Source organism: Chiloscyllium plagiosum, unplaced genomic scaffold, assembly GCF_037043375.1.
Source record: "Chiloscyllium plagiosum isolate Xiang-an unplaced genomic scaffold, Cpla_swu_hap1 HiC_scaffold_38, whole genome shotgun sequence".
NCBI classification, from domain to species: Eukaryota; Metazoa; Chordata; class Chondrichthyes; order Orectolobiformes; family Hemiscylliidae; genus Chiloscyllium; species Chiloscyllium plagiosum.
The window spans coordinates 33,277,149-33,288,519 of record NW_028270176.1 but is presented as its reverse complement, the minus strand read 5'-3'; the positions used below and the strand labels follow the sequence as shown (position 1 = coordinate 33,288,519).

At 57.3% G+C, this 11,371-nt stretch overlaps 1 protein-coding gene across 1 annotated transcript in view; it reads left to right on the top strand.

The window, feature by feature from the left end:
* LOC122544236 (sialoadhesin-like) overlaps positions 1-11,371 on the top strand; it is a 92,034-nt gene that overhangs the window by 62,379 nt on the left and 18,284 nt on the right. The window contains 6 exon segments of the mRNA XM_087980946.1: positions 969-1,186; positions 2,958-3,263; positions 4,262-4,516; positions 6,176-6,433; positions 8,487-8,771; positions 9,612-9,887. Of these exon segments, the coding sequence (XP_087837072.1) occupies positions 969-1,186; positions 2,958-3,263; positions 4,262-4,516; positions 6,176-6,433; positions 8,487-8,771; positions 9,612-9,887 (1,598 nt within the window).

Genomic DNA, 11,371 nt, shown 5'->3' with positions numbered 1-11,371 from the left:
CACCCTGATCCTGATTTCAGCTCTGAGCCAAGGTACTGCCCCAGGGAGGGGGAGAGGGAGGGGGAGAGGGGGGCCAGAGGGAGGGGGAGGGGGGGAGAGGGAGGGGGAGGGGGAGGGGTGGAGGGGGAGAGGGGGGCCAGAGGGAGGGGGAGGGGGGGAGAGGGAGGGGGAGGGGGAGGGAGGCAGAGTGGGGGCAGAGGAGAGGGGGGCAGAGGGAGGGGGAGGGGTGGAGGGGGGAGAGGGAGGGGGAGGGGTGGAGGGGGGAGAGGGAGAGGGAGAGGGAGGGGAGGGAGGCAGAGTGGGGGCAGAGGGAGAGGGGGGGCAGAGATAGGGGAGGGGGAGGGAGAGGGAGGGGGAGAGGGAGGGAGAGGGAGGGGGAGAGGGAGAGGGAGAGGGAGGGAGGCAGAGGGGGAGGGGGCAGAGGAGGGGGGGGCGGAAGGAGAGGGGGGCAAAGGGATGGAGGAGGGGTGGAGGGGGGGCAGAGGGAGGGGGAGGGAGGGCAGGGGGAAGGGTGGGGCAGAGGGAGAGGGAGGGGGAGGGCAAGGGGGAGAGGGAGGAGAGAAGGATGAGGAGCAGGGAGGAATGAGAGGGAGGGGTAAAGGGAGGGGGAGGGGATTGGGGGAGAGGGCCATTGAATCCAGATTGGGATAGAAATGAGTGGGGCAGGGAGATGGGGGTGGTTAAGGAGGAGACTGGGGTTAGAACCGGTGTGGGTGGGTTGGGCCGGGCCGAATGGCCTGCTTCTGAATGGGTGGGGATTCTCAGAGTTGATATCCCTGGTGACAGGATGATGATCGCAGGTGGGGAGCTGACTGTCCTGCCCTGTCTCATGTTAATACAGTTCACACTGCCCAGTGATGGGAACAGGACCATCGAGATCCCGGGAAGTCTGACAATCCAACAGGGCTGTGTGTGGTCATTCCCTGTCAATTCGACCCAACCAGAGGAGCTGAACACAACCCGGGTTAAGGTCACATGGAACAAGCTCCTCCCAGAATCCGACAGTTACCCAGCAAGACTCCGTATACCAGGAATATGAATCCTCACCTCAGTGGACTGGGGCTCAGTCACACATCGACTGTTCCCTGCAGATCAGTCCCATCACGGAGCAGATACAGGACTCTACCAGGTCACCATCGGGAGCAGCAGGAATTTCACAAGCTCCAACTCAATTTAACCATAACAGGTACATTAGCTCTGGTTAGATACAGAGTAAAGCTCCCCTCTACACTGTCCCCCCCCCCATCAAACACTCTCAGGGACAGGGACAGGGGACAGCACGGGGTTAGATACAGAGTAAAGCTCCCTCTACACTGTCCCCCCCCCATCAAACACTCTCAGGGACAGGGACAGCACGGGGTTAGATACAGAGTAAAGCTCCCTCTACACTGTCCCCCCCCATCAAACACTCCCAGGGACAGGGACAGCACGGGGTTAGATACAGAGTAAAGCTCCCTCTACACTGTCCCCCATCAAACACTCCCAGGGACAGGGACAGCACGGGGTTAGATACAGAGTAAAGCTCCCTCTACACTGTCCCCCCATCAAACACTCCCATGGACAGGGACAGCACAGGGTTAGATACAGAGTAAAGATCCCTCTACACTGCTCCCTACATCAAACACTCCCAGGACAGGGACAGCACGGGGTTAGATACAGAGTAAAGCTCCCTCTACACTGTCCCCCCCATCAAACACTCCAAGGGACAGGGACAGCACGGGGTTTTAGTTACACGAGTAAAGCTCCCTCTACACTGTTTTCCCATCATAACATTCCCAGGGACAAGGACAGCACGGGGTTAGATACAGAGTAAAGCTCCCTCTACACTGTCCCCCATCAAACATTACCAGGGACAGGGACAGCACGGGGTTAGATACAGAGTAAAGCTCCCTCTACACTGCTCCCCTACATCAAACACTCCCAGGGACAGGGACAGCACGGGTTAGATACAGAGTAAAGCTCCCTCTACACTGTCGCCCCCATCAAACACTCTCAGGGACAGGGACAGCACGGGGTTCGATACAGAGTAAAGCTCCCTCTACACTGCCCCCCCCCCCCCCATCAAACACTCTCAGGGACAGGGACAACACGGGGTTAGATACAGAGTAAAGCTCTCTCTACACTGTCTCCCCCCACCCCCATCAAACCCTCCCAGGGACAGGGACAGCACGGGGTTAGATACAGAGTAAAGCTCCTCTACACTGTCCCCCCATCAAACACTCCCAGGGACAGGACAGCACGGGGTTAGATACAGAGTAAAGATCCTCTACACTGTCCCCCCCCATCAAACACTCCAAGGGACAGGGACAGCACGGGGTTAGTTACAGAGTAAAGCTCCCTCTACACTGTTTCCCATCAAACATTCCCAGGGACAAGGACAGCACAGGGTTAGATACAGAGTAAAGCTCCCTCTACACTGTCCCCCATCAAACATTCCAGGGACAGGGACAGCACTGGGTTAGATACAGAGTGAAGCTCCCTCTACACTGCTCCCCTACATCAAACACTCCCAGGGACAGGGGACAGCACGGGGTTAGATACAGAGTAAAGCTCCCTCTACACTGTCCCCCCATCAAACACTCCCAGGGACAGGACAGCACGGGGTTAGATACAGAGTAAAGATCCCTCTACACTGTCCCCCATCAAACACTCCAAGGGACAGGGACAGCACGGGGTTAGTTACAGAGTAAAGCTCCTCTACACTGTTTCCCATCAAACATTCCCAGGGACAAGGACAGCAAGGGTTAGATACAGAGTAAAGCTCCCTCTACACTGTCCCCCATCAAACATTCCCAGGGACAGGGACAGCACTGGGTTAGATACAGAGTGAAGCTCCCTCTACACTGCTCCCCTACATCAAACCCGAGCTTACAGTATCCCTGTGTAACAGGACATAGGAAGGGGCTGAATGGCCTCTCTCTCTCTCTCTAAGTCTGTTCTGTGTTGCCTGCTTCCAGGCCGGGTCCTGAGGCCGACCATATTGTCCGAGGGGGAGATAGTCCAGGGGAACGTGAGCACGTTGAGGTGTACGATTCGTGCGGAGTGCAGTGTGTCTGGGATAAACCTGACCTGGCTCAATCTGACCAGCCTGAACCTCTCGGAGCCAGTGGGAGTGAGTCGCTGGGACAATGTGACCTCCCTCATCACCACCTCGCTCAGTTTCCGAGCTTCTGCTGACGAGAACGGGAAACAGATCGGCTGCCTGATGGAGTACCCCAGCGAGGGTCTCAACTCACTGCAGACTCTCTCTCTCGATGTCAAATGTGAGTGTGTCCCCTGATGTCGAGGTGTCAGTGTCGGGCTGTGGGGGACGACGTTTAAGAAGCACCCAACACCAGGTTCGAGTCCAGTTGGGTTATTTGGACACACCAGCAACCACCCACGAGTAACTGATGGAGGAGCAGCGTTCCGAAAGCTAGTGCTTCCAAAGAAACCTGTCAGACTCGACCCTGGGGTTGTGGGATTGTTAATGACGTACGTGCTGAACGTTACCAGGGTTACCCCCTCCTCCAGCCCCTGCACCCCCTCCCTATCTCTGTAACCCCCTCTGTCACCTACACCTCCTCCCTATCTCTGTAACCCCCTCCAGCCCCTACACCCCCTCCCTCTCTCTGTTACCCCTCCAGCCCCGACACCCCCTCCCTATCTCTGTAACCCCCTCCAGCCCCTACACCCCCTCCCTATCTCTGTAACCCCCTCCAGCCCCGACACCCCCTCCCTATCTCTGTAACCTCCTCCAGCCCCTACACCCCCTCCCTATCTCTGTAACCCCCTCCAGCCCCGACACCCCCTCCCTAAATCTGTAACCCCCTCCAGCCCCTACACCCCCTCCCTATCTCTGTAACCCCCTCCCTGTCCTGCGGGCGAATGTGTGAATCAATCTCACCGGGTGGGGTGGGGTGGGGTGGGGTGTGGGGGGGTGGGGTGGGGTAGGGTGGGGTGGGGGGGTTGGGGTGGGGTGGGGTGGGGTGTGGGGGTAGGGGTGGGGTGGGGTGGGGTGTGGGGGTAGGGGTGGGGTGGGGTGGGGTGTGGGGGTTGGGGTGGGGTGGGGTGGGGTGTGGGGGTTGGGAATGCAGATTTTGTTCCCACAGGGAATGGGTGGGGAATTGTCTGGATGTACTGGCCAGATGGGAGGTTACATGAGGGGGAGTGAGGGATCTGTTAGGTGGGGGGGGGGGGTGAGCTGTGGAATACCGAGGAGCCTCACTAGCAGGGGAGCAGACGGGCGAATGGTCTCATTGCTGTGAACGTTTAATTTCAGATGGGCCAAGGGTGGACAAGTTGCAGCCGGTGATGGTGAAGGAGCAGGACTCTGTGCAGATGGTGTGTACTGTGAGCAGTAATCCCCTCAGCACGATAACGTGGTACCGAGGCAGGGAGAGGCTTGCGTCAGCTCTCGGGGATGCCCTGACCCTGAACATTTCCAACATCACGTCCCGAGACCAGGGCGATTATACCTGCAGGGCCCACAATCGGATTGGCCGGGCCACACGGACAGTGCCCATCACTGTACAGTGTGAGTATTCTTTGTCAGACCAGAGCTCCCTGAATCCAGACCCATCCCGAACCCATCCTGACTGGGACACTCCCTGCTCCCGGCACCAAACACTCCCAGGGACAGGGACAGCAAGGGGTTAGATACAGAGTAAAGCTCTCTCTACACTGTCACCCCATCAAACACTCCCAGGGACAGGGACAGCACGGGGTTAGATACAGAGTAAAGCTCCCTCTACACTGTCCCCCCATCAAACACTCCCAGGGACAGGGACAGCACGGGGTTAGATACAGAGTAAAGCTCCCTCTACACTGTCCCCCATCAAACACTCCCAGGGACAGGGACAGCACGGGGTTAGATACAGAGTAAAGCTCCCTCTACACTGTCCCCCCATCAAACACTCCCAGGGACAGGGACAGCACGGGGTTAGATACAGAGTAAAGCTCCCTCTACACTGTCCCCCCCCATCAAACACCCCCAGGGACAGGGACAGCACGGGGTTAGATACAGAGTAAAGATCCCTCTACACTGTCCCCCCATCAAACACTCCCAGGGACAGGGACAGCACGGGGTTAGATACAGAGTAAAGCTCTCTCTACACTGTCCTCCCCATCAAACACTCCCAGGGACAGGGACTGCACGGGGTTAGATACAGAGTAAAGCTCCCTCTACACTGTCCCCCCATCAAACACTCCCAGGGACAGGGACAGGGACAGCATGGGGTTAGATACAGAGTAAAGCTCCCTCTACACTGTCCCCCCATCAAACACTCCCAGGGACAGGGACAGCTCGGGGTTAGATACAGAGTAAAGATCCCTCTACACTGTCCCCTCCATCAAACACTCCCAGGACAGGGACAGCAGAGGGTTAGATACAGAGTAAAGCTCCCTCTACACTGTCCCCCCCCATCAAACACCCCCAGGGACAGGGACAGCACGGGGTTAGATACAGAATAAAGATCCCTCTACACTGTCCCCCCATCAAACACTCCCAGGGACAGGGACAGCACAGGGTTAGATACAGAGTAAAGCTCCCTCTACATTGTCCCCCCATCAAACACTCCCAGGGACATGGACAGGGACAGCATGGGGTTAGATACAGAGTAAAGCTCCCTCTACACTGTCCCCCCATCAAACACTCCCAGGGACAGGGACAGCACAGGGTTATATACAGAGTAAAGCTTCCTCTACACTGTCCCCCCATCAAACACTCCAAGGGACAGGGACAGCACAGGGTTAGATACAGAGTAAAGCTCCCTCTACATTGTCCCCCCATCAAACACTCCCAGGGACTTGGACAGGGACAGCATGGGGTTAGATACAGAGTAAAGCTTCCTCTACACTGTCCCCCCATCAAACACTCCAAGGGACAGGGACAGCATGGGGTTAGATACAGAGTAAAGCTTCCTCTACACTGTCCCCCCATCAAACACTCCCAGGGACAGGGACAGCACGGGGTTAGATACAGAGTAAAGCTCCCTCTACACTGTCCCCCCATCAAGCACTCCCAGGGACAGGGACAGCACGGGATTAGATACAGGGAAAGCTCTCTCTACCATGCTAGTTTCCCAAGATTGCAATATTTCTTGAGTGTTCACCCCTTGCCTCTGTCTCACAGAGTAACTGAAAATGTGTGTGTTTTGTTCCCCTCCGCCCTGACACTGCCCATTCTCTGCTCCAGACCCTCCCCGGATACACTGGATGGGTGGGAGCGTTGGCGTGTTGGACGGGGAGTTATTCCGGCAGGATTGTGTGGTGGACAGTTACCCCGTGTCCAATACCAGCTGGAGGAGGGCAGGCCGAATTCTCAATGAGTCAGCCTCCAACACTCTCACCCTGATCATCCCCGCCATGGGGAAGGGAGACTTCGACCTCTACACCTGTTCCAGCGTCAATCCCTTCGGGAACGCCAGCCAATCCCTTCACATCCGACTGGAATGTAAGTAACGAGGCAGAGTCGCTAACGTGGAGGGAGCCGGACAGAGCTGGGGGAATAGGGAAGGGATCTTCGGAGCCTCCCTGGATTCCAGCAGTTATCCCGATATCTCCCATCCCTCTGTCCGTGAGAAACAGCTGATCCTGATCCCACATCCCCACCCCCACATCTCCGGCCCACCCAAAACTCCAGCATGTCCCAAACTCTCCTTCATCTCTGTCCCAACTTCCACCGACATTCCCTCCAGCCCCTACACCCCCTCCCTATCTCTGTAACCCCCTCCAGCCCCTACACCATCTCCCTATCTCTGTAACTCCCTCCAGCCCTTACACCCCCCTCCCTATCTCTGTAACCCCCTCCAGCCCCTACACCATCTCCCTATCTCTGTAACTCCCTCCAGCCCCTACACCATCTCCCTATCTCTGTAACCCCCTCCAGCCCCTACACCCCCTCCCTATCTCTGTAACCCCCTCCAGCCCCTACACCCCCTCCCTATCTCTGTAACCCCCCTCCAGCCCCTACACTCCCTCCCTATCTCTGTAACTCCCTCCAGCCCCTACACCATCTCCCTATCTCTGTAACCCCCCTCCAGCCCTTACCCCCCCTCCCTATCTCTGTAACTCCCTCCAGCCCCTACACCATCTCCCTATCTCTGTAACCCCCCTCCAGCCCCTACACTCCCTCCCTATCTCTGTAACTCCCTCCAGCCCTTACACCCCCTCCCTATCTCTGTAACCCCCTCCAGCCCCTACACCATCTCCCTATCTCTGTAACCCCCCTCCAGCCCCTACACTCCCTCCCTATCTCTGTAACTCCCTCCAGCCCTTACACCCCCTCCCTATCTCTGTAACCCCCCTCCAGCCCCTACACTCCCTCCCTATCTCTGTAACTCCCTCCAGCCCTTACACCCCCTCCCTATCTCTGTAACTCCCTCCAGCCCTTACACCTCCTCTCTGTCTCTGTAACCTTTACCAGCCCCTACACCCCCTCTCTCTGCTCCCACTGTGTTCTGGGGGCTTCAGTCCAGGTGCGAGGAGTTGGTGCAGTGCCCCTCAGAGCTGGGGGTGGGTAAGGGGGAGACTGAATTGGGGCGATCGGGCTCCTGGTGTAGTGGGGGCTGGTGAGTAGGATGATCGAGTCAGTGGGTGGGGGGGGGAGACCCTGTACTCAGGACGCGAGGGTGACTCACCAGATGGAGACCGATCGAGGGGAACCGACCGGGGCGGAGTGGGGGGGTGGGGGGGGGGGCGGAGGGGGTCGGGGGGGTGGGATGTGTGTTTATTGACAGAGCGAGAGAGAGAGGTCGGAGTTAATGTTCCGGATCTGAGTGAGTCCTCCCTCGGAAATATGACCAGGACCTGGTTGGAAGGGAGGGGGCGCGGAGTCACAGGGGAGATCATGGTGGGGCAGGAGTACCGACTCTTGTGGGATCCTCCTGTGCGCGACACATCTGAGACTCCCTCCAACAGTGGGAGGAAGGGGCTTTGTTTGGGTCGGTCTGTTTGTGCGCAATTCTGGTCTCCTTCCTATCGGAAAGATGTTGTGAAACTTGAAAGGGTTCAGAAAAGATTTACAAGGATGTTGCCAGGGTTGGAGGGTCTGAGCTACAGGGAGAGGCTGAACAGGCTGGGGCTGTTTTCCCCGGAGCGTCGGAGGCTGAGGGGTGACCTTATAGAGGTTTATAAAATCATGAGGGGCATGAACAGGGTAAATAGACAAGGTCTATTCCCTGGGGTGGGGGAGTCCAGAACTAGAGGGGCATAGGTTTAGGGTGAGGGGAAAGATATAAAAGAGACCTAAGGGGCAACGTTTTCCCCCAGAGGGTGGTACGTGTATGGAATGAGCTGCCAGAGGAAGTGGTGGGGGCTGGTACAATGACAGCATTTAAAAGGCATCTGGATGGGGACATGGATAGGAAGGGTTTGGAGGGATATGGGCCGGGTGCTGGCTAATAGGGCTGGATGAGTTTCGGATAACTGGGCGGGTATGGGGGAGTCGGGCCGAAGGGTCTGTTTCCGTGCCATACAGTTCTGTGACTGTGTGTTGTCCCATGCAGACGCTCCGAGGAACATCTCCATCACCCTGGGCGACCAGGAGACCCTCAACGCGTCCATCGAGGCGTCAGAGGGGGAGTCCGTCTCTCTCCTCTGCTCCGTCGACAGTGAGCCGATGGCGAACCTGAGCTGGACGCTGGACGGGGAAATCCGGAACGCCACCTCCTGGAACGCCCAACTCTGGCTGACCATCCCGAACGTCACATATCAGGATCACGGGCTGCACACGTGCACAGCGCACAATCCCCACGGAGCATCCCAGCGTTCAGTCAGCATCAATGTGAACTGTACGTGTTTACGTTACTCAACGGGAGGCCATTCAGCCCCTCCTTCCTCCTCCTCCAGCCTGTTACACAGGAACAGGAGGCTATTCTGCCCATCCTCCCCCATTCCCTCTCAATTCCCTGTGGGAGTGGAGTCCCCCATTCCCCCCATTCCCTGTGGGATTGAATACCCCATTCCCCCCCATTCCTGTGAGATTGGATCCCCCATTCCCCCGAATTCCCTGTGGGAGTGGAGACCCCATTCCCCCCATTCCCTGTGGGATTGGATCCCCATTCCCCCGAATTCCCTGTGGGAGTGGAGTCCCCCATTCCCCCCATTCCCTGTGGGATTGGATCCCCCATTTCCCCCGAATTCCCTGTGGGATTGGATCCCCCATTCCCCCGAATTCCCTGTGGGATTGAATCCCCAATTCCCTGTGGGATTGGATCCCCCATTCCCCCGAATTCCCTGTGGGATTGAATCCCCAATTCCCTGTGGCATTGGATCCCCCATTCTCCCGAATTCCCTGTGGGATTGAATCCCCCATTTCCCCCGAATTCCCTGTGGGATTGGATCCTCCATTCTCCCGAATTCCCTGTGGGATTGAATCCCCAATTCCCTGTGGGATTGGATCCCCCATTCCCCCTCACGTTGACAGACTATCGAATGGGAGTGACCCCCTGACCGTTTCAGAATTGCCCCCTGACGCAGATGCGGACCATTCTGCCCGTCTTGCCCGTCCTGGACAGGGCAGGACCCTGGGGTTAAGGCTGGCCGACACGGGGGGGAGAGGGTGGGAGTTAAGGGTACACCCCCCCACCCCCCCCACTCCCTCTGACCGCAGCCTCTGCCCTGCTTTCCAGACTCCCCGAAGGAAGTCTCGGTGCTGGTGCCAGCAGGGGACGCCGGGATCCGAGAGGGGTGCGACGTCACCCTGAGGTGCCAGTCCGAGAGCCACCCCCCGCCCCGGAACTACAGCTGGATCCGGAAGTTTCCGGGCCACCCGCCGCGGCTCATCGCCGTCACTGAGACCATGACCCTGCGCTCGGTCTCACGCCGAGAGAGCGCCGCGTTCTTCTGCCGAGTCAGCAACGACCTGGGGATTGGCGAGTCGGCGCCGTTCCACCTCAACGTCGAGTGTAAGTCTGGCCTCCACTTCATTCGCGTAGCGCCCCGCGTCGGGGAGCAGAGCCCACGGTCGGCCAGGGTGAGGCTGAAGGCGCTCGGGTGCACTCAGTCAGCTTTTCCATTTTCTCACTGTCAGGATGAGGGCGTCTCCAGCTTGCCCCAGACATCATTGCCCCCTCCCTGATTGCCCCAGAGGGCAGTTAAGAGTCACCCACATTGCTGGGGGACTGGAGTCACGTGTCGGCCCAGACCAGGTAGTTTGCTTCCCTGAAGGACCTTAGTGACCCAGATGGGGGTTTCCCAAAAATGGTCATCACAAGATTCTTAATTTCATTGGATAAAAATTCCACCATCTTCCACAGTTGGCTCCCGCAAGCATTACCTGGGTCTTTGGATTAGGACCACAGCAATAATACCACTGAGGCCATCACCTCCTCATTATGGATTGAGCTGGGAGGTCATGTTGCGGCTGTACAGGACATTGGTTAGGCCACTGTTGGAATATTGCATGCAATTCTGGTCTCCTTCCTATCGGAAAGATGTTGTGAAACTTGAAAGGGTTCGGAAAAGATTTACAAGGATGTTGCCAGGGTTGGAGGGTCTGAGCTACAGGGAGAGGCTGAACAGGCTGGGGCTGTTTTCCCCTGGAGCGTCGGAGGCTGAGGGGTGACCTTATAGAGGTTTATAAAATCATGAGGGGCACGGATAGGGTAAATAAACAAGGTCTTTTCCCTGGGGTGGGGGAGTCCAAAAGCATTCAGGGCAGAAACAGTGAGTGTTTTCAAGAAGGAGTTAGATTTAGAGCTAAATAAACACCGAAAGAACCGCGGATTCTGTAAATCAGAACTGAAAACAGAATCTCAGCAGGTCAGGCAGCAGCAGTGGAGAGAAAACAGCAGTTAATGCTTCAGGTGGAGTGACCTGAACACAGTTCGAGTGGCTGAAGGGTAAGTGTAGAAGCAAGGGCCAGGTGGCTCAGTGGTTAGCACTGCTGCCTCCCAGCACCAGGGACCCCGGTTCGATCCCACCCTCGGGCGACTGTCTGTGGGGAGTTTGCACATTCTCCCCGTGTCTGCGTGGGTTTCCTCCGGGTGCTCCGGTTTCCTCCCACAGTCCAAAGATGTGCAGGTTAGGGTGGATTGGCCATGGGAAATTGTCCCATAGTGCCCAGGGATGTGCAGGTTAGGGTGGATTGGCCATGGGAAATTGTCCCATAGTGCCCAGGGATGTGCAGGTTAGGGTGGATTGGCCATGGGAAATTGTCCCATAGTGCCCAGGGATGTGCAGGTTACGGTGGATTGGCCGTGGGAAATTGTCCCATAGTGCCCAGGGATGTGCAGGTTAGGGTGGATTGGCCGTGGGAAATTGTCCCATAGTGTCCAGGGATGTGCAGGTTAGGGTGGATTGGCCATGGGAAATTGTCCCATAGTGTCCAGGGATGTGCAGGTTAGGGTGGATTGGCCATGGGAAATTGTCCCATAGTGCCCAGGGATGT